General features: G+C 37.4%; 1 protein-coding gene across 2 annotated transcripts in view; it reads left to right on the plus strand.

Annotated features, from left to right (window-relative positions):
- LOC107102632 (disco-interacting protein 2 homolog C) overlaps window positions 1-24,176 on the plus strand; it is a 101,952-nt gene that overhangs the window by 35,793 nt on the left and 41,983 nt on the right. For both annotated transcript variants that reach the window (XM_015402011.1, XM_015402012.1), the window contains exons 6-12: window positions 1,612-1,809; window positions 9,912-10,003; window positions 17,489-17,599; window positions 18,137-18,260; window positions 20,406-20,515; window positions 23,145-23,247; window positions 23,523-23,587. In XM_015402011.1, the coding sequence (XP_015257497.1) occupies window positions 1,612-1,809; window positions 9,912-10,003; window positions 17,489-17,599; window positions 18,137-18,260; window positions 20,406-20,515; window positions 23,145-23,247; window positions 23,523-23,587 (803 nt within the window). The remainder of the gene's footprint in view (window positions 1-1,611; window positions 1,810-9,911; window positions 10,004-17,488; window positions 17,600-18,136; window positions 18,261-20,405; window positions 20,516-23,144; window positions 23,248-23,522; window positions 23,588-24,176) is intronic.

Genomic DNA, 24,176 nt, shown 5'->3' on the forward strand with positions numbered 1-24,176 from the left:
GTAACATATTTTTAAAACTTTGAACAGTATCTACTTTAAGCATAGTTATAAATAGGGGTGTAAATCACATCCATCATGGCGATTCGATTCAGTATCGATTTCCTGACCCAACGATTCGATTATTTTCCATACTCAAGAATACACCACGATACGATTCGATTAAGTGGTTCTTTTTTCTTTTTTTTTTTAACACCTTACAGGCTAGACAAAGTTTCAAATTTGACATAAATCAATGAAAGCTGTAATGTCGTGATGCATATGTTTTTTGAGAAACAACAGCAAATAACAGAAGTAGAAAAGTTGTACTCCACCTATTCCTATGAAAACCTCATTCACTGAAAAATAATAATACCCCTGCGTTATAGATTCTGAAAGGCCTTGCATCAAAAAATTCTGCACAAAATCAGTGCAATGAGTGCAATGCAATACCTCAGCTCCAGACGTCACCGCCCCCTCCACAGACGCTCCGCTGCACCTCTCCTAAATTGTAGCTGACTGCAGACAGGAGGCCAGCTTGTTTTGTTTTTATGACCGAAATTGCGGAAAACAACTCGTGAAGTTTGACCAGCTAGGGTCACGCTGGGACCCTTTTTCCGCCTGGATCTCGGCTCTTTTTGGCCCTCATGTCCCTCCGTCGTCGGACTAAACTCGCCCCCACTTCCTCACCGCCTCGGCCGTATCTAGACCCACAGTGTGTAGCGCAGACCACGCTTCAATATTGAGCATACATCAAAAATGTCTGTGTCAAGCTCACTGCGACACATTGCTGTAAGAGTATAACCAGGAAGCGAGGTAGGAGGGCAAAATAGGTTTAGCGCCACCGCAGCACGGGAAGGAGAATTACGTCCAGGAGCAAATGGATAAAAATAGACCGGAGAAAAAAAAAAAACATGAATCGATAACTTCTAAGCATTTATAAATTCTACAATTTTTTGTTTATATCACAAGTCAGTTAAATAGTCCACTACTTCATCAAAGTCTGTAATAGGACCCAAACTGTCAGCTTCAGATAAGAGGACAATGGTCTACATGAAGCACACAGGCTACAGCATGCTGGAACTCCAGTGTCTATTTTAAAGCCAGTTTTACATCAGATGAGGGTTTTCTGGTCATCCAAGTGAAAGACCAAGCTGCTGGGAGGCTTTTAAACCTGTTAAGCACGGTAATGACCGCATCATGCTGTGAGCTGCTTTACTGCTATTCGGTCCAGGTGCGTTAGACACAGTGCGATGAAGTATTGAAAGTAGATTAACTCCAAATTATTCAGCCTATTCTCAAACCAACACCTGGATGATTGGAACTCAGGCCCTGTGGGTTTAAAGTCTGTCACTGGAAACACGCTGGTGTAAAAAACCCACAGAGAATGATGTCAGATGCCTGTAAACAGCTAAGAAGCTCAAAGTTTTTGTATGACTTGCTAAGTGACATTTAACTTTTAGTGGGCATGGGGGTATGGATCCAATTGAGCCTTTTTATGGTTTTAATTATATGCAGATAAATTTACTATGTGACTATTTCAATAAACGTTAAAATATCCTAACTTATTACAATCTTTGTCTTTGATATAGAAGATTTCATTTTTACTCATCCCTCTTCTTTTATTATCTGCAGTCCAGCAGCCAGACCCCAATCTGCCCAAAGCTGAGGGGGCTGAGATGGTGGCCATGCGGGGCGAGCAGCTGGGCGTGGTGACCAACTGGCCCCCGTCTCTAGAGGCGGCGCTGCAGAGGTGGGGCACCATCTCTCCAAAGGCGCCCTGTTTGACCACCATGGACACCAACGGCAAGCCGCTCTACTCGCTCACCTACGGTAGGGAGGCTCCCTAAAATAAATATTAGTGTTATTTTCTCTTTAGCATTTTCATAGAGTTTGGCGGAAATATCTCCTATCCCACATGATCCTGCATCATCTGACTCATAAAACTCTGACTGACTGTCCCCAGTTTGTCATGTAGAGAAATAAATGCTAAAAACTCTTCAGCTTGGAGCTGCAAGCTTCTTCCAGCTTGAAAGCACATGCAGCTTCTCCCCAAAGCTGATTAAATGAAGCACCAAACAATGTTTAGCACCCGCTGTGTGAGCATAATTCCCCTAATGGCAGCCAGGCAGAGCTCTAAGCACATTAGCAACCTGTGAGAAATATGTTTTAAAGAGAACTGCATGGGTACAGAAGGAGGGAGCCTTTATTTTTTGGGTTTTATTTCTCTCCTAAAGGTCCAGTTTTTCAGACTTCATTTTAAATTAATTGCCAAGTGTCTCCTTGGGCAGTTTCTACCAGCCTTATGTAAATGAAAACTTGTGATTGCAGCCTCTGCAGTGATCAGGGAATATGGAGAGATTTGCTTCTCTAATAATGCAAGCAAAGAAAAAGACATCTGCTATCAGAGAAAAAAGTTATCTGATTCATTTATTGATGTCTATGAAAAGATCAAAACTGAATGGCTTTATTGCTTTAATTTTTGGGGGTGAACTTCTTACTAATCAGTTTGACTAAGATTTTTGTCTCAACACTTCTTGGGTACTGTCTTCCTCTAAAGTGGGGATTGAAAAGATGCATTTCTATTGGTTGGTGTGCTCCAAGCACACGCCTTTCCATTAGTCAGCAAGGAGACAAACTCTCTGCCTGCTCGCAAAAACAGTGACACTAATATATATATATATATATATATATATATATATATATATATATATATATATACACCTTATTTTTTTTTCTATCCATACTTATGGGGAGTCGTGGTCTAGTGGTTAGAGAGCAGGATGTTGCACCAAGATAGGTTGCAAAATTTACTGGTTTAAAATCCAGACAGTCAGTCTCTGTCCCAGAACTTTTTGACAATGCACGATAAAGTTAACAGATGTAACTACAACTGCAAGATTCCTCTGCCCTCGTGGAAATGCAAGATAGTTTTACATAGTGAAGCACAACACTAAACAACAACTTTTTGCATCAGGGCCAGTTAATCAGCTATAAAGGTCAATGCTTTCTACAGACAAAGGAAGAATTAAGGGACACAGTGAGGCTGGTTGTGAGTAAATTTGCGTCCAATGATTTTGTAGCTCCAACCTGGCTGGGTGAATATTGTACATAAATGAAACGATAAATCACAATTATAATAAAGGCTCTATATGAATATTTGAAGCCTAAGCTAGAACATTGCCTTGGTGGCTGCTGCAAAGCAAAGCCTCAATTGATGATCATCCTGTGCCACACCCTGGTCATATATATATATNCCATACAAGTTAATGGTAAATCTGACGTCATTTCGACTAGTCAGAATGTAATTAGAGATATCCCGAATAGGAATTTTGACTAGTCAAAATATATTTAGAGATATCTTAAATTACTAAAACGTCTAGTCATAAAACAATTTGAGATATCTTGAATGTAAAGGTGGAGCAGCCGAATTTATGTTAAAACGGCTTGCCATATCAGTGGTACCCGTGGTCATTGGGACCCTCAGTGCAGTGACCCCCAAACTTGAAGAGTGGTTACAGCAGAACCCTGGAAATACGTCAGACATCTCAGTCCAGAAAAGTGCAGTTCTAGGATCAGCAAAGATTCTGTGCAGGTCCCTCAGGCTCCCAGGCCTCTGGTAGAGGACCTGAGCTTGGAGGGAAAAAAGGGAGACCAAAAAGTATTTAAGTATATGTATATAGACCACGCCTATAAATCATGACCGGTTTGGTAGTGGGTCAGTGATGGTGTGGGGTGGCATTTCTGTTGGAGGGCCGCACAACCCTTCATTTGCTGACCATAAAGGATGCATGACTGACATTAGGTACCACGATGAGATCCTCAGACCCCTTGTGAGACCATATGCTGGTGCGGTTTGCCCTGGGTTCCTCCTAATGCAGGAAGGTGCTAGACGTCATGTGGCAGTAGTCTGTCAGCAGTTCCTGCAAGATGAAGGCATTGAAGCTATGGACTGGCCCGCCTGAATCCCAGACCTGAATCCGATTGAGCACATATGGGACATCATGTCTCAATCCATTCACCAAGCATCCGCCAATCAGGACTGGCGGATGCTTTAGTCCAGGACTGGGAGGAGATCCCTCAGGAGACCATTCAACACCTCATCAGGAGCTGCGCAGGCATTGTAGGGAGGTCATATGGGCACACGGCAGCCACACACAATACTGAGCCTCATTTTGACCTGTTTTAAGGACATTACATCACAACTGGATAGGCCTGTAGTGTGTTTTTGCACTTTATATCTGTGTGTGACTCCAAATCCAGACCTCCGTTGGTTAATAAATCTGATTTAATTGAAGATTTTTGAATGATGTGTTGTCTGCACATTTAACTTTTTACAGAGCAAAGAATTTAATGAGAATATTTCTTTCATTCAGATCTAGGATGTGTTATTTGAGTGTTCCTTTTATTTTTTGTAGCCGTTAAATCTGCAAAAAAAGAAACGTGAAGAGATCAGGACACTCAGGAAAAAAGTGTGTTGGAAAATCAAAACCAAAAAACAAAAACACATAGTTTTGGCTTTAGCTTTCACATTTTGAATTACTCTCATATCCTTTGTTTGAAAAGTTTTCAAAGTTTCGTTTTTGAAACTCGTACTTTGCTGTAAATATCTAATACAGATATTAAAAGCTTTCACGTGATAGTTTTATTTTATTTTATTTTTTTAAAGTGAAGAGGTTGCATTCATGTTCAATCTGTAATCTAGTTCAGCACCAACATGGCCTAAAGATGCCTTTAGCAGCCATCCTACAGTCATTTAAAGGGATAACATGAACATACATCAGAAGCTCACCTGCAGCTCAGCCACAGGTTGAGATTTCTAAATTCATTTATTCCAGTCGAATCACATTAGGTCCTCCTCCCAGGTTCGCTGCTGCAGTTAAACCCATACACAGATTGAAACAGATTTTTTTTTTGTTCTGCAGCCTGGAGACGGAGAGGTTTATTGAAGAAGCACAGAGAAAACTGCTCCAGGTCTAGAGGGCGTAAATAAAGACATTTAGCTGCTGTGAACGGGGCTGCTGGGTTCCAGGTCCTCATGAATTTAGAGTCCCACCTTCCTGCTGAGCTGCAGAGTGGATGAAATGATCCTAGGAGGACCTCAGATAGATCACAGCATAGCACAGATCATCACACAGGGTTGAATGGAATAAAAAAAAAAAAAAAAAAAAAAACATATAAAGAAAGGTGTTTTATCAGCTTCAATCAGAGCTCAATATTAGAAGAAAAGCTGCATGGCTGCAGGATTTCCATTTTATTTTAAGTAGAACCTCCAAGTCTAGCTATTTTTTCCGCCAATAACTATAGAGCATAATAACTCATTGGTTTTAATTAAACATTTAAATATAACTTAACCCTATTTCAGCGATAGATATGAAATAAGTGTGTGACATCTTGTTTTTTTTTTTTTACAAATTTTGCCATATTTTTTAAACAAAATCATTATTTAAATGAAATAAATGAATTTCTGTTTTTAAAGTGAATTATATTGAAGCAATAAAGGTGTCCTGGATTTAACAAACCAAAAATAATAATAAAAACATAAAAAATCTTTCAGTTAATAGCTATTTGTTTCTACCAGAATATCCCTCTAGTTGTTACTGATATGATTCAAGCAATTAATATATGTGAGGGGATTGCTGCAACCCCTAAAACAGCGTTAGGACCTGTCCTAACAAAGTACAAATACTTTTTTAACCTTAAGTATAAATTTTGCCTATCTATACTTTACTGGAGTGATTATTTTTTAGACAACTTTTTACCTCTAGTCCTTACATTTTAAAAATAGACTAATTTTTTTTGTTTGTTTCATTTAAGCTCATTGCTGCAACTCCTAAAACAGAGAAGGAACAATCACTCATGTGTGATATATTGGGGACCATTGACACTCTATTTGCATATGTAACGTGTTAAACAAGCACGTGAGGAGTAGTTTATGAGTACCTGTATGAAATAAAGCTGCTTGAAAGTGTATTTATTGTGTGTATGAACTTTTGGCAGAATCCTGACTATAAATTTGCATCATTTGTGTTTTTTGCAGCAAATTTCCCATTTTTCATAAGATTTGCACCTGTTGGTCAATCACTGTAGATCTCACTACTGTAGCACAGAGTTTTAGATTAAAAAAAAAATAACTTGGCAGATATTTCCCGTGTACATCCAGAGTTTGTGCCAGTCCTGGTCCCAGAGGATAAACAGACAGCAGCTCCATCACTGTAGTTTTCTCTAAGCAGCCGTTCAGTTTTTTGTTGGTGTGACTGATGTGAGAGGAGTGAGCTCGCTGTAGATGAGACGATATGAGCGCTCACCAGACTGTGAAATGTCCTCAGCCTGCGTTCAGGAGTCGGCCACCAGAGGCAAAAACACGGTAAGGTATTAGCGTGGCAGGTTTGTGTTTGACGTGCCGTGCTGAATTTAAATCTCCTCTTTTCTCTCCCTCAGTTTGTATCTCCTCTTTATCTTTGATTCCTGTCATGTTTCGTCTTTGATGTTGGCCCACAAAGACAAACTTGTTTCGTTTCTTCCTGCCGGGTTCTCCTCCGCCGCAGGAGAACAGACGGAATTCATGATGCCCACTTCTCCTGCTGTCCTTAAAAGTTCATTGACGCTATACTGCAGATTATTTGTAAAGAAAAGACTACATTTACCCCTTTAGATTAATTCCTTCATCAGAAAAGCCAAGTTATGTTTGATCACGTAAGACAGGGGAAGTTTATTTATATAGCACAATACAAAGTTCAAGTAGAAGGAAAATAAAAGCAGAATAAAAGAAAATAAAGATAAAAACATGACAAAAGCAGGTAGGAAATCAAATACAACAATTGGATCACAACTTTAAACTGATAATCCATAATTTTACAGTTTAACAGTTCTGGAGAGTTTGGCCCAGTAGTTAGAGCGTTGCGATTGGGTCCCAGAGGTCTTGAGTTCAAGTCCCGCCCACAGGCTGCCACTCTGAGTCCCTGAGCAAGAACCTTAATCCCAGACTGCTCCCTGGGCACCACACAATGGCAGCCCACTGCTCCCCAGGGGGATGGGTTAAATGCAGAGAGTGAATTTTCCTATTGTGGGACAATAAAGGGATTCACATTTACTTAACAAACAAAAGGGTTTTTAACTTTGACTGAAAAGAACTCAGGCTTTCAGCTCTTTACTGCCTTCTGGAAGTTTTTTTCCAGATAAGTGGAGCTTAGGAACGAAATGCTGCTTCCAGGGAGCGTTATCACAGCAGCTGTAAGACTTTATAACCACCACTGTTCCCAACAACCTCAATAAGTTGTTACATTCATGCTGATTGCTGTCATTTTTCACATCTCTGATGTTGCTGCTATTTTCAAGTATCCATTGCTGTAAAAATGTTCATAGCTGCATATTGGTTATATATTCTCCAGATGCACAGTTTTTATATTATAAAAACACTTTACAGTACAGTAATTGTAGTTATTGTTTGTTTTAACTCTTCACTAGTATGTTATTCTTATACATTTTTCTAAGGTCCACATTTGTGCAACAATTTTTTTCTATAATCTTTTGCTGCTGTAAACACCAGAATTTCCCCAATGTGGGACAATAAAGGGATTTTTTATTCTATTCTATTCTATTCTATTCTATTCTATTCTATTCTATTCTATTCTATTCTATTCTATTCTCCATGTTTGATTTCTAGTTCTGACCTTTTTTTCCTGTTGCAGTGATTCTACACAGTATTTCTCTTGCTTGTTCCTCTTTGGTCGTGTTCATTCACTCTGAGCTCAGGTTTGATATTGGGAGGTTTTGTGAGATTTCCCTTGTTTGAATTTTCCAGACAGAAACATGTTGCTGTGTGGAGTGCTGTGCTCGCCGTGTGTTTGTACATCACACACTGAATGACCAAACTTGTTATATCTGTATGTTTTTATCATTCTGTGGGGCCTCTTCGGATTTTAAAACCTTGCCATGTGGATCCGTCCTAACAGGTTTGTAGACTGCATTCAGAACAGACGCACTAGTTTGGCCGTTAGGGTCACTAATTGGACAATCAGGACTCGTGATTTGTTCTATTTCACCCAATGTTTGCATTGTTCCTAGATCCAGACCAGGTTGATTATTGTACATCATGGTTACCGTTCAATTAAATAAGCCTTTCAACAGTTATATTAGACAGTGCATTGCATTAAAAACTGCTCAAAATGTGTCTTTAATATATCTCTTTATAGTCATCTTTTTTTTTGTTATGTCATTGTTATTCTTTAGAGGCAGATAAGGTGAAACATCAAAGCAGGAAACAAAGAGAGCAGCAATGAACAGGGAAGAATTTTCAGCTTGTTTTGTCTCTGTTAATAATTCAAACATGAAAACATGGAGACATGTGGCCATCTCTGTTTGCCTTCATGAATCTCCAAGATCTCATTATCTGCTACTCATTAGTTCTGACAAACACTTGGGAAAAAAAAAACTTCTCATCTCGTGCAAAAGCTGAGTATTTCACGCTGGATTGCCCATGCATAATAATATCTGTGTAAAGCAGTTTGAATTAAAGGATAAAAAGGGGAGCGGATGAAATTGATTCCTTTGTTTTGAGTTGCAGCATTAATGAATGGAGCAGACTGGAGCTGACAGGCAAGCTGAAACTGATCAGAGAGATTTGACAGTTTTTATTGACTGTTTGTGGTTCAGAGTGAGTTTTAAAATGATTCTGACATCCACCTTGTTCCAGATGGAAGGATTTCCTTCATCATTCTCTTCCAGGAGAGGTGAAGGGATGACCTGTGCCACCTAAAGCTGCTCAACCTTTAGAATAATAGCTTAAAATAATTATTAAGACACCAAACATCTGCAATGGGGTTCATGACTTCTTCTGATTTGTTGCGGTTCTTACATTTGACTGCATATATTCTCTCCTTACATGGGTCAAATTATTTAGGCGTTTTTAAAGCCTGTTTGGTTTATTTCATATCAAGAAAGCTGAGTGATCAAATTCAAACTGCTCTTCCTTTGAGATGCAATTCATGACCCATCAAACCAGACTTGTGTCTGTTCTAGTCTAATTTATGGAGCTTAAAAGCACACAAAATGGGGGCTTGAAATTTGTCTATGCAGACATTTTATAAAAAAAAATGTAACTCTGAACAAGCCGGATCGGACGAGTACGCATATTTAGGAGGGAGGGGGAAACTGGCAACACAGGTGACTCAGACATAAAATTCACTACATATTGTTGCAGGCGCAACCTACGAGCATAACGCACTACATATGGAACTTTAATCATAGATATATGCAAATGATGTATACTTACAGTAGAAGGTTTGAGTGGGAAAAGGCTTCTTGCAGTCAGGTAATCAAAAGATTAAAAATAATCCATAAATAATTAGGGAACAGCTAATAGGTATGTTGCTTTCCGGGATTATTGGAGGTTTTGTTTGCTTTATTAATGAATTAATTAAAGCAGTTAACCACTCTGCGGTTTCTGTCAACTCTTACCATCGCAAAATAATCTATAAAGTTGAAATATCACCGTCAGCGGTCGACTCAATGCTGCCTGGATGTCCTTGTTAATGTAATCAGTCCATTCGATTCTGAAAGGGTCATTAAAATACTTTTCTTTATTTAACATGGCTACCAGATATATTAATCTGTCTTTCCACCTCAAATCCAAACACCTCAATTAAACTGTGTGTTTTTCTTCTTTCTTGATTGCGATCGGAAACCATTAAATAGCTTTGATCATCTGACTCATTTAAAAACACAGTGACGTTCATGGGTTGCACTGAATGGACCATTTATGGTTGAATGTGGGGGTGAAGTGGGCGGGGCATGAGGTGGAGCCTTGGATAAAACCTTTGAAGCACACATATGATCTATTGAGGAAAATTTCTTGGTTCTTCATACTTTCACTTTTAGTATGGATTACGCACATTTTTTTTCTACTTGAAAACCTTGTTTTGTTCTGCTTGCAGGTAAACTTTGGTCCAGAAGTGTGAAGGTGGCCTACAACCTGCTGCACAAACTGGGAACCAAACAAGAACCACTAGTCAGACCTGGAGACCGGGTGAGTTTAGAGAAATGAGGCGAGAAGAAGTGTTTGTGGTCATAACCTGCTTTACTTTCTGTCAACTTTTATAACCTGGCTCTCATCTGTATAAAGGACATTACTCCAGAGGTCCTTTGCTTTGTTTAAATGTCTGAGTTATCTCAACATGCGAGTTTCTGAAGCATTTATCATGCTAATTTACCTGGGGGCAAGGATGAGGCAATTGTTTTTTATTGATGTTACCAAGTGGAAGAATGAAACAAATAAAAACAAGGAAATGGTTCATTGTTTGAATAATCACATAAACCAAAAAGCTATCTGCAGCTCTGGAAAGCTCAGGTTTAACACATGAAAACTGTGATCAGATCTCAACGCGACTTAAGCTAAAAGTGCAACAACTTAATTTTACCATCATTGTTAAAATAAAACTGCTGAAAAAATATATATAGTATATATAAAACGGGTCCAAGCAACCTATCATTGGTTGTGCCAGCATACATAATTCATATATCCTACGTTTATTTAGCATTAAGTCTTTACTACAGGGGCCAGGATCAGTTTATACAGGGGCCCTGGTACCTGTCTGGAATCAATCTTATTGAGGCTTATGGAGTCTTAGAAAAGTAATTTTCATATGTAAATATCATATTTTGCCTAAAAGGTATTGATTCAGAAAGAAGAAAACTTTCAGCACAATTCTAAGAAACATTTAAACACAAAACCAAGTTAAGATTACAAGTCTGACCATCAAAATCAAACTTTGCTGCTCATAGATTTTCAGCAGTAGCGACTGAAGAAAAAGGATCCAACTAGTTAAAAATAAGCTTATAAAGCATCTGGAAACCTCTGGCCTGAGAATCAACAGCTGTGAAATTAACTCTGAGCTTTCATTATGCTGGGCGTACGTTCTATATCTAACTTTAAAAAGGTCCCTTAACGCTTGAAATATTTCCAAACCAGTTCTTGAGGATGATTCAGCAACATTATGGTCCCGTCACATTACGTGCATCTGGATTTTATTTCACTGATGTCAGATGGTAAGCTGTCAGCATCACCTTCCTACACATTCAACACTAGAGCACACAATCAGATAAGCCACGCCCCAAACGCACTGCTGCACTTTTTACATAACTGCTGACAAACTATCGCTGCACTGACCCAATAATATCTCTGCTCAGTGTGATACTACCTTATTTAAGCCCTCTGTCTATTGTGAATAATTCACTCACCTTAAGGTACCTGGAACTAAAAGTGAATCTGACAGGTGACCTACATCCTACCTAAGGCTGTGCTCACACCACAGGCAGTATGTGACCCATATCTGACTTTTTCCCAGCAGTCTTAATGGCCGATTCGGATTCTTTTCCTCTTAAAAAAAAAAGAAATAACCCCTAGAGAATTAAAACACTTGCACATCCGCTACTAAAATAGATATGCATCTTATAATTTGGTGTGAATGATCCTATTTTATCCGACATTTAGCTCATCCTTTAGGCCCCCTCTGCGGGGCCTACCCTACAGCAGCAGCAGACACTGCTCCACTGAAGGTCTGTTTTGAAAGTCTTGAACTGTTTTTTTTCCCCCGTCTTCTTATGATACTTCATAAACCCAAATAGAATTTTTAAAGCTTTATTAAACATCCTAAGCATCTTTCCCATCAATCTTTCTCATTCTGATTATCCTGAACCGTTCAGACAGAGGTCTGATAGGGACACATTTAATAAGTATGAGCAAATAGTATTTCTGCAAAACAAATTCATGCAAAATAATTATCTGCACTCATGGGGGCATGCATTGGGTCATGGCCACACAAAACACGCTTCAATCAGATGCAACCGGACTTTGGATCAGTGTTTTTGAAAACAGACATCCGGTGTGAGCCAAGAGAATTAACAAAGACTCCTGGATGGGTTTTGAAACATCCGAAGGTCCAGTTGCCTCCAATTTAAGCCAATTGTTTCCACTCCAGTAGGATTGTTTAAGGATTGTTTTTTTCTTCTGGAAACAACATATAAAACATTTGGACTCAACATACATCCATATAATAGAGTATTATTATTATTTTTTTTTTCACTATAGATAGGTTAATTGATTTATTATGTATACATTTGCACAAAGAATTAAACATTTCAAGCCTTTTTTCTTGTATTTTGATGATTATGACTTAGTAAAAACTAATTTCAGTGTTTCAGAAAGTTAGAATATTCACAGGATTGGAAAAAGTCCCTTTATCTTAACCCAAGTGATCCTAAATTTTACCTAATAAAGACTAAACTTCATAGGATTAGTATAGAAAATGTAATTCCCAGTCTGTTGACCCTTCAGCTTAAAGAAAATAAAAAGACATGAAATAAAAATCGCCAGCTTTCAGTTAAAAAACTATAAATTCCACAACCTGTATCCCGGTCCATGCCCAGTATTCAGACCAGAAGAGCAATGATGGGTCAGTAATGTGCCAGGAGTTAATTTACCACAAAACTCTGACCTCTTAACACGCCTACATATATGACCAGCTAGATGATAATTTGACAGCATCTTAAAGTTTAAACCTTTTATTGTCTAAGCTATCATTTTTGTAAACACCAGTTTGCAGAAAACAAGGCAAAATGATGAGGTTAAATGTTGTCCGCAGGGCCTCCCTGTGTATGAAGCTGAGTGTAACTACTTCATAGAATACCACCATTAAACTAATGCTTCCTGCTCTGAATTAAATTAAAAACTTAATGAGCTGAGTAAGCAAGTTAAAAAGCTTATTTTAAACTAGTTAAAAAACTAATGTTCTAAGGGTTATTTTGCAACAGAAAAATGTTATTATAGAAGCACTATATGAATTATTTATTTATTTATTTTTACCATATTAGGGAAAGTGACTTTTTTTTGGTAAATACTACTTATTATAAATGTATAAGGTCTTGTTCTGTCCTCCAATAACAATCCTGACTTAAGATTTTGAATTTCTAAGCATTCCGCAGAGAGCCATTGAAGGTTTAAGACATGAGGCACTTTTTAATTGAGGCAAAAGATTAAATAACAATAAAGTAAAGTAGTAGTAATAGTAAAGCCACCTAATAAATAGAATAATGTGATCAGGAGCTCAATCTAACCTGACAAAAAGACTTATATGTTTATAACTTATTGATTTCTGAACTAGACAAACATGTAGCCCTGAAATTCCCTTTGTCATCAACTAAAAGATCATTGCAGACTTTCTAACCATTTGTAATACTAAGTCAGTTTGAAATTGCATGAAGAAGAAGAAGTATAGAACTGGATCCTGAAGCAAACTGGGAGGTATTACAGTTTCTGTTTCTATCATCAAATAAAGAATTTATCACGGTAACCTTAATGGTGATGAAGCTTTTAGGAGTTTTCTGTGATTTTTAACTGAGCTTTGTTGGTGTAAAGTGTGTGCAGGTTTGTGGGGATGGGATGTCTACTCCTGGGAGGATTAGCTGTATTTATTTTTTTAATATATAACAATAGCTTTATAACAGTTTCCAGACTGATTGGCCAAAGAATCTGCTTCTCTAAGATCATTGGTGTCTTTTCAATTCAGTTTATTTATATAGCGCCAATTCACCACACAGGTCAACTCAAGGCACTTTACAGTTCACCAGATCATACAGTCAAGTTTTCTATCTAAGGAAAACCAGTTGATTGCTTCGACTCATTGATTCGAAGGCAATCCCTCACACTAAGCATGCTTGTTGCGACAGTGGAGAGAAAAAAATCCCTTTTAACAGGAAGAAACCTCCAGCAGAACCAGGCTCTGTGTGAGCGGCCATCTGCCGAAGCCGACTGGGGTCCAAGGAGACAAAATCAGAGATACAGAAAGAAGCAGAGATACAAAAGGCACCAGTCAACCAGCTCCACAGGAGGCCCCATCCAGGAAACACACAGCCAGGCAGACAAGCTCCAAACCAGCTCCAATTTCAGGGGATGAAGAGAGCACATCTAGTTAGTCACAGTCAGAGAAACAGGACTACACTGAAAAACAGGCCGTGCTCCAACATCTATAAGCAAAGGCGTTTATGGAAAGTTAGAGATTGATCCAAGAAATACTTTAGAAAGGGAAAATAGAGACAGAATGAAGCAGAATGATGAAAATGATTTCCATCAAGGCTGTTGTTCCGATGCAGCAGTCTGCTGTAAAACAGCAATCAGGCCTGATTTGGTTTCCCTGCAGGGATCAGATGTTATAATTACCTGCCTGATCAATGTGTTTGATTAGCAGCCAATAACTGGTCGTCTGAAAGTTTTCTTTTTTTCCCTCTTCTTTAGAGACAGTTGTCATCTTTAAATAATTAAAATGCAGCTTCAGGAGAACACTTTTAAAAAATGTTTTCAAGTTATCTCTTTAGCACATCCTGGAAACAGCTCGCCTCACCTCTCCCCTGTTGCGTTATTGTTTTCTTCAGATTGTGAGAACTTGCAGTGCATCTTGGTTGAATTTCTTGGCCTTTCTGTTTTGTGCTGTTATAAAACAAACGCACCAAATAGACGATTCTCAGCCCCCAGCCCCCCTTTTCTCTGTCATTATTGCCTCTTTCCACTGTGGACCTGTAAATTTGTTGCTCAGAACATGAAAAGATCTTCAAACTGAAGTGGAAAAGGCTTCAGCAGCAGCGCCGCATGTCTCTGATGTCACGCGCCGCCCCTAGTGTCTCTGTGGTATCCGTTTCATCTTTATTTTAGGTTTGATCTCCAGTTCAGCTGGAAAACGAGTCAAGGCTGACACAATGCTGGGTAATACAGCATCTTAGCCACAGGACTGTGTGTTTTGATTATAACTCCTCAGATTTCTCCACTCTTGCTGAGTGAGAATTACAGAACAGTCTTTCTAACCTTGGCTATGTTGGACTGGGGGAAAAAAATTCTAATTTACAAAGATGTTTACATGAAGGAGATTTAAATGCTAAGAAGCAGACATTGTTTATGTTGGGAAACATAAAATTTCATGTGTGGTGTTTATTGCAGTTTAACTAATTCACTTATTCTCCATTTGTAATTTAGTTCTTTTCTCTGCAAATGTGTTTTGCTGAAAAATATAATTATCTCTCTCGAGTGTTTAGACAAGATGTCACCATCTGATATCGCTTATGCTCCTTATATGCAATAATCCACTCCAGTAAGATTGTTTAAGGATTGTTTTTTTCTTCTGGAAACAACATATAAAACATTTGGACTCAACATACATCCAGATCCATATAATAGAATATTATTATTTTTTTGTTTTGTTTTCACTACATTTAGGTTAATTGATTCATTATGTATAAATTTGCACAAAGAATTAAACATTTCAAGCCTTTTTTCTTGTATTCTTGATGATAATGACTTAATAAAAACTAATTTAAGTGTGTCATAAAGTTAGAATATTCACAGGATTGGAAAAAGTCACCTTATCTTAACCCAAGTGATCCTAAATTTTACCTATTAAAGACTAAACTTCATAGGGAAAGTTCCACAAACAAACTGCAACTAAAACCCACCCAGAGTCTGGTTCTCAAAATGTCCGTCTGTCACTTTGCCTTTGAAACTATTTTTTTTGTGTGTTAGTTCCTCCATATATTTCATTGTGATCATGTAGAGAACCAAGAATGAGGGTGACACTCTCTAAATATTAAAGGACCAGAAATAAAACCCTGAAACTCTGGGAAAGGTTAAAAAAAAAAAACATACTGTATATTATCTATATAGTTTATTATTATTATTATTATTAGTATTAGTATTATATTACTAACCTATAGCCGCTACAGACATATTTTGACTTGCAGCTCCAACTCATAGTCCAGATGAACAGTTATGTATCTGAATCTCAGTGAATAAATCTTAAGAGAATAATTTAAAGCCTTTAGAGCACAGAGTTGGCAGATAAAATGATCACATATTCTTACAAAGCGAGCTTCAGTATTTGAAAGGATAAAAGATGAAATTAATAATGCATCTATTGTCCTTTCCTTCACATTTTTACTTTTCAAAAGCTTTTAATACCATTACTCTGGTTGGAGTGATGGTGTAAAACAGATTCAGAGGTAAACCCATCTGTGGGCCTGCTCCTCTGCAGAGCTGATTCTCTTTGTCCAATAAATGATAAACAAAGCAGCCATTCAGAATCTCGTGAAGAAAAATCTTTACACTCATGCAGCAGTTGTCTTCTGATGCTTCCTGTCTTTGCAGCGAACTGCAGATGAAGCCTGATGAGCTCCAGTGAGACCTGCAAATATCAATATTACATCTGTTAAAGCCTCATTACAAGGCTCCCGTTCATTCCGCTGCACTTAGCCTATAGCACACACTGGATAGATCTACTTTAGTAATGTGTATAAAAGCTATTAAACAGCACTTTAACAGGGTTTCCTGGTAATGTCACAATGGGCAACTGGAGCTGAACTGGATCCAATAAAGGCAGAGATTACATCCCCACTGGGGTCTAGAAGCATGTTAACTGTAGATATGTTCATGTCCTGTGTGCTTGATAGCTCATGGAGACAATTATAAGGTCCACATGTGTCTCTATATGAGAGGCAATGGGGGATAACAATCTGTTTCAAATCAATGAAATCCTTTAGAACAAGAAAGCATGTAAAAAGCTCACAGATCAGGAAGGAGTGGCTTATTCCAACAAACAAAGTAGGATACAATGATGTAAAAGTTTCTGGATTTGATCGCGTTCAAAACAGCACGGTTTAAGTCTGAGGGGGGGAAAAAAAATCTGCTGTCAAAGAACATTTCGGAAATGTTCACAGAAATAGAAGGATGATTATGATTAAAGGGGGGATATAAATAAAAACATGAAACAATGAAAAGGATTTGCATGCATGTCAAGCCATGAAGGGACTTTGTTCAGCAATTAGCAACATAAACCAAATATATGTTAAAAAAAAAGGATGGAAAGAAATATTTCGAAATTTTCAAATGATTGTTTATTTCAATTGCTGATGAAATATACAATATATAGTGCTATATGCATGTTATTTCAGATGCATACAGTTCATAGTTTAATTATATGAAGGTGTGGGAGAAGTTTGAACTTTTCCAAAAGCAATTTAATGTCAAGATGCTTTGGCTATGATATATTTGTTTTCCTGGTTTAAATAAAGGTGTATTATTTCTTTTTACTTAATAATAATAAATGCTACTCCTTTTCTAGTGGTCCAAAAAAATTAAGTTAAAAACAATCCACTGGACTTTGTTTCCAGGTTTAAAGACGTTTCGCTTTCTGTCCAGGAAGCTTTTTCAATTCAAAATGTCAGGAATAGCGTTGAGTTTGAGGCTTTATACTGTATAAATGATCGAACTGAACACTATTCCTGACGCTATTTATTTATTTAACTTTTTTAGGTTTTTTGGAGTAACTATGACCAGCATATTTTTCTAGTGGTCGTGTTACAATAAAACCACCTAACAAAAGCACCTAAAAGCAACTAAGCCTTAAATCTAACACTTAATCAGTTTTTGTGTTTATCTAGTCTCTCTGCTATAACTTAGTTTGTATGTCCATAGGTGGCGCTGGTCTTCCCCAACAATGACCCTGGTGCCTTCATGACGGCTTTTTACGGCTGCCTGCTGGCTGAGGTCGTCCCCGTGCCGATAGAGGTACCGCTGACCAGGAAGGTAATGATTATTTATTATTCTATCTGTTAAAATGAACCAAAAATTTCAGAAAAAAAACTGAACAGATTTTTTGTAGAAAAAAAGAAGAGAAAATATTAATATTATTATTTTTTTTAAACAAAGCTGAACCTTACTTCATTCAGGGTTTTATTTCCGAAAGATTTCAAGTCGTTTTTCCTAGTAGGAAACATAAGCCCCCCGAATTTGCAGAAACAAAGTGAAAAAGGTAGAAAGCAAAAAGAAAAGAGACATTTTATTTTCTGGAGATGATAGTTCAATAATTTCAGATAGGAGCTTTTAGCCAATAAATAGATTCACATTTCTAAAAACAGCCCACCTTATGGGGAATTAATTCCTTAAAATATTAAAAAAATAAGCAGTGTAAAGTAAATGAACCGTTTTAGACTGCCGTTATTGTAGTAAGTGGCAATAAGGAAGTATTTCCATGCTCCCATTGCTCCAGTGCAGCTGATCTTCAGCAGGAAGCTCATCTTCATCAGTCTGGTTTCTCAGCCTCTGCTGTCTTTGTGTTTGCAGGACGCCGGCAGTCAGCAGATCGGCTTCCTGCTGGGGAGCTGCGGCGTCACCGTGGCTCTGACCAGCGACGCCTGCCATAAAGGCCTACCCAAAAGTCCCACCGGAGAGATCCCACAGTTCAAAGGTCAGGCTCCCGAAACCTTTCACTGGGACTTTTCTGTCCATGCAAACATGAAGTCATATCTGTCAGCGTTACATCTGAACTAGTGTTGAAAATACAGCAGAACTACATACTGAATAAACTCTTGATCAACAATGTAAGACGACTGAAAAGTGTGGAGTGAGGTGAACGAAAAGCTGAGTCAGCATTTTATTGAAGAACCATTAAACTACAACAGGCTGAGCTTCTTCTGTTCTAACTTTAGATGTTTTTGCCTTTCAGAAGCAAAAAAATTAATATCATGAACTAAGTTATTTTTGATTATATTTACTAGAATATATATATACGAACACAACAAAGAAACAGATTATAATAAGATGATAAACCCGATTGATAATTGGTAATCTTATTACGCATTATGTCACATTTTAATTTTGATGGGGTCATTTTATACTAGTTTCTGTAGTGATATCATTGATTTCCTCCTTTTTTTCAAACATCTCCTGAGAGTTAATTTGTGTTTTTTGAATGTTTAACTGATCTCCCACCTCTGCAGACCTCCGCAAGCGTGAAACTCTCATTAATGTTCTTAAGACAATAAAAGGATTTTTTTTCCTTTTATTTCAAGAGTCTTCAGATCTCACTTGGAAAACATGTCTGGCAGCCAAACAGCTCCTCCTTCTGCTTCTTCAGTCGTGTTTATGCTACACTGAGCATCAAAGCTAAAAAATAACCCAACTGATTAAATGATGTTTTATTTATTGATCTTTTCCTGTTGTTTTACAGCTTTTATTGGTGCTTAAATGTTTTTTTAATTATCAGTTCAGACTGCCACATAATTAAGAACACAATCAAAATAAGAGTCTCTAGTCTGTTTAGTCGTCTTTATTTTTTAATTTAATAGAAAAGGACAATATGGTAGCAGTTGAATAAAAACAATTCTCCTTTCTAGAAATCTCATTTTCTTCTCTTTCTAATGATTTCTTATTCTGGCATCCGCCCAGTTTCATTAAGCAGACTCTAGCTTGACTGCTTCATTATGCCTCATTTTGCGTCAAGTTATTTTAAGGTTCTTGAACTGTGAACATTGATTCATTTATTTACAGTTAATAAGAGTTTGAATTTACAGACCAGAACCGGCCCTTGTTAATGTTTAAACTGCCCAGCAGTGGAAAGACATCAACAGGGATCATAGAGGAGCCATTTAACGCATCTGAGTAAACAGTAGCGCTAATGCATCTTCTGTTTTATTATGGTGCAACATTTAGCTTCCAAGCTAATTAGAAATCGTTTATTCCTTCTCTCTCTGTTTTTCACTAATGGAGCTTTCCAACATTTAAAATTCATTATATGACATCCTAGAAAACATACCATTGGAGCCTTATAAGTTGATTTATTGCTAAAGTTAAGAAATGCATAGAAATATAAAAAAGAACAAAATATCTAGTTTTAAATATATTTTATCAATATTAATTATAACAATTATTAATAATAGACTTAATCCCTATTAAAGTTACTTTACTAGAAAAAAAATAGTGAACAGCTTCACAATCTGTCTGGTCTAAGTAGTTTTAATTAAAAAAGATTATTTGTTATAAATGGAATAAATGCCTCTGATAAAATTAGCTTTGAGGAAATTAGCCTGACAGAGAGAAAAAAGCTGGGTTTAGACAGCAGGCAGCCAGGCTGAAGGATGGAGGACAATGATGTGGAGAAACTCAGAGGGATGCAGATCGATAGAAAAACCCACCATCAGTCCAGAGAGCAGCAGGGAGAGAAATCTCTCCCTGATAAATAAGCACGCTTTGCTTTGCAGTAATGGGTTTATAAATAGAAACATGATGCCAGCAGATTTAAGATTGTCAGCGTGGCGCTCATTAAAGCAAAGTGCTTCTCCTATCGATCAGCTTTAAGCTCCTCTCAGTCACTCATCTGATGCTTTCTTCTGTCTCCCATCCATCGGCAGTAATTCAGACATTAGTGGGAATCAGGAGTTTTTTGTTCAGTGTTTTACACCCTGTAACCTCTCAGCGCTGAGTGAGCAGCACGCCTTCCTACCAGGACCAGTCATCAGCATGATTCCTCCTTTCAGCAGGAGAATCAGTTTAAGAATGAGCAGTTTAAATGAAGTAAAGCTTGTGTTTCCTGTCCTGGTCTCTTTGTGTCCAGGTTGGCCCAAGGTTCTGTGGTTTGTCCCAGAGTCCAAACACCTCTCCAAGCCGCCCAGAGACTGGTTCCCCCAGATAAAGGATGCCAACCAGGACACCGCCTACATCGAGGTAACAGCAGATATTTCCACCTGTTTAATCACAGCAGATATGCATCTTCTTTGATCAGAGAGATGCAACCTTTCAGCAGGTCAACGCCATCATCCCGACTGGTCGGTTTGATTTCTAGGAGACGTCCTTTTCAGTAATTGCTTCTCTAGTGAGAAGAAATCTCTCCTTGATTGCATTTCAGATTGAAAGAGGCCGAAACAGAACCTGATTAAAGGAGAGGAATGATTGAAAAATGACCTGTTTCTGTCTGGGGCTTTACTTTACTTTTTTTCTGTGGCCTAAAAAATTTTTTTCAAAAGAATATCATCCCATGCTGATTCCTCGCCTTTTTAGCATCCTGTAATGGTGCTTTGTTTGACTTTTACAGAGAGTTGATCATATTTTGACTGAAATGTAAAAGATTATTGTGACTCAGCAGTTGTCAGAGATAGTTTCAGTTTTTATTGCTTAAATCTGCCAGTTCTGTTATCAGTGAGGCTCTCTTCCCACTGATGAAGTTGACTGACAGCTAATATTTACTGTCAGTCATTCTGGCAGAAACTAATTTACCACAGATCAGCTCAGGGGTTTGTGAGGACTGCTGTCAATATTTTTATTAAACACCTGCATTCAAAAACTAACAGATGAAAACAAAATGCCTGATAATGGATTTAAGAATTATTTACAGTGATATAAAAATGTTAGAAACACCAAACCTTCACTCATTTTTAGTAGTTATTTACAGAGAAGGTTCCTAACTAGTTACATTTACTTTTGACAAAAATGTTCTTTGAGGTGTAATCTTCTGTTCATGTGACTAATTGCTTCCAATACTTGAGTAATATCCTGGTATATATATTTATTTATATATTTCACACTAAGGTCAACCCTTAGTTTACATGTAAGAATGTGGATTTGGAAAAGTACTTCTTTCAGCAGAAAAATATTATTTTGTAAACATTTTTAGGGCTGAAATAATTAATTGATTATTGAAATAATCGTCAACTAGTCTTCTTTAATGAACGTTTTACTATCCAATTATAAATCAACAAAATAATCGACTGATTAATCGATTAGCAAAATAGTGGTTAGTTTCAGCCCTAATCATGTCATTTATCTATATGTCTTTATAATACCAGATAATGTCTGACTTCATTATTTCTAAATATAAAATCATATGTGATGATCCAGCAAACACTCAGAATTTGAGTAGCCTTTTTACCAAATACGTCTTTACTTGACTAATTTCTTGGACAATAATGTTTACCTTTTACTTAAGTAAAAAGTTAATGTAGTAGTGCTATTACTGTACTACAATTTGGGGTATTCTGCTCACCTCTGATTATTTATAATTTGGCCCTTTTCTTTTACCTGGGAAAACAGTAAAAAATTACAATTGGACATTTTTTGTAAAATAAATGTATAGAACATAAAAAAGGACACAGGACAAATGTAGAGATGAAGGACTAATTTCCTGAAACACAGAAGAAGAAAAGTGGGGATCTGGTTAAAACTTAAGTGATAAAACAGGTTTCCTAAGTACCTGCAGATGGATGGTAGAAATTGTACCACAGGTGTAAAATGTTTCCCCTGCAGATCAGTTAAAGATAATAAGGCTGTTATGCAAATCTTCCAGGTTACAGAATAGCAGGTATCTTCACTAAAATTTCTCCTGACAGATTATTTTCCATACAATAGGTTCAAATAGAGAACCGTATCAGTGTCTCTTCTCCTCCTGCTTATGTGGGACTCATTCTGCTACATGTGTCCTCTCGTTTTTTTCTTTAAATGGCTCTCCTAAAACGATTCTGTAGTTAATTATGTGTCAACAGAAAAGAAACATGTTTATTCACTTATAGAGACTAGTTTTTAATGTCACATTTAATCAAGTAAAGAGACAAGAAATCCTCAGGTTACTTGCCTTAAAATTTCAAGTCACTTTCTAAAACTTAAGTGTCTTTTTTTCTTTTTTATTCCCAAAACCTAAGCTACTTATCAATTGGCACTTCTCCCCATTTTATAGGATATACAGAATGATTTTACCACTTTTTAGAACTTACATGTTGATGTTAAAGAACTAAGAGGTCACGTTTGAGGAACTGGAAGGCTCATCTACTGATTTCTAAAACCTACAAGTTATCTCCAAAACTCCTTAATATTTAAAATATAATAAAAAAAAAAACTTAAGGTTACTATTTAGACCTTAATAAACTTAAACTAAAAAAATACCCAAAAGATTAATTTCTAAATGTTTTATTTTTGTGATTGGGGTCATGGCAAAACAAACGGGCTTAAACTGGAAGCCAACCGGACTTTTACTCGTATTTTAAAGATTGATTTCTAATATAGAAATTTTATTTCTAAAACTTGCAGGTTACTTTCTATAACTTACAAGTTACTTTCAAAAAGCAACATGTTAGTTTTTAAGATTCAGTAAATTTTACTTTAATTTTAATTTACTAAAACCTTCAGGTAGCTTCCTCTTAGTTTGCTTTCCAATTCTCAAAGTTTCCATGCTACTTTCTAAAGTCACATTTTGAATATGTCTATGAATGTTGTCTTTATATAAAAACCTGCATCAATTCTTTTTTAAATGTATGATTTGAGTTGAATATGACTGATTGTTTTTCTTCACGCCTCCTTCCTCCAGTATAAGACCTGTAAGGACGGCGGTGTCCTCGGCGTCACCGTGACGAGGATAGCCATGCTCACACACTGCCAGGCCCTCACTCAGTCCTGCTCATACACAGAAGGTAACATGAAACACTTGCCTTAGTTCAGGCAGTAAAATGATTGTTTATTCTCAGAAAAGTAACACTTATTAACTCTGATATCTCCCTGAAGTGTCTGTTTTTGTTTTTCTTTCTATTGAAGACTTTAAACAAATCTATATGCCTGATCTGGTTGAATGGTCTTTGTAAATTGCCTTGAGAGGACATGTGTTATGAATTAGCATTATATAAATAAACTTAATTGAATTTAATCAATCATGAATCTTCAGTTGACGTTTTTTTTCTTCTGTTTGCAGCTGAAACCATAGTGAATGTATTAGACTTCAAGAAGGATGTAGGACTGTGGCACGCTATCCTGACTGTAAGAAAACTCATCTGTCCTTCTCTACTGCCTTAAATATACATATAAATATACATCATGATGAAGATTTGTTGGGTTTGTTTATTCCAGATTTAACACATTCTATTTTCAGACATATAGTCTCCGGCTACTTTATTAGGTACACCTTGCTAGTACCAAGTTGGAACCTATTTTGCCATCAGAACTCTCCTCAATCCTTCGTGACATTCAACAAGGTGCTGAAAAACACCTCAGAGAGTCTGGGCCATATTGACATGCTAGCATTACGATTGACAGCGTCATCCAAAAGTGCATGTGGGATGCCAGTTTTGCCAGTTGGGAACCGGCTTATGCCAGTCGGGAACAGTCTTATGCAAGTCGGGAACAGTCTTATGCAAGTCGGGAACAGTCTTATACAAGTCGGGAACCGGCTTATGCCAGTCAGGAACCGGCATATACCAGTCGGGAACCAACTGGGTTATGCCAATCGGGAACCGGCTTATGCCAGTCAGGAACCGGCATATACCAGTCGGGAACCAACTGGGTTATGCCAATCGGGAACCGGCTTATGCCAGTCAGGAACAGGCTTATGCCAGTGGGGAACCGTCTT

Source organism: Cyprinodon variegatus, unplaced genomic scaffold, assembly GCF_000732505.1.
Source record: "Cyprinodon variegatus isolate N-32 unplaced genomic scaffold, C_variegatus-1.0 Scaffold1284, whole genome shotgun sequence".
Lineage (NCBI taxonomy): Eukaryota > Metazoa > Chordata > Actinopteri > Cyprinodontiformes > Cyprinodontidae > Cyprinodon > Cyprinodon variegatus.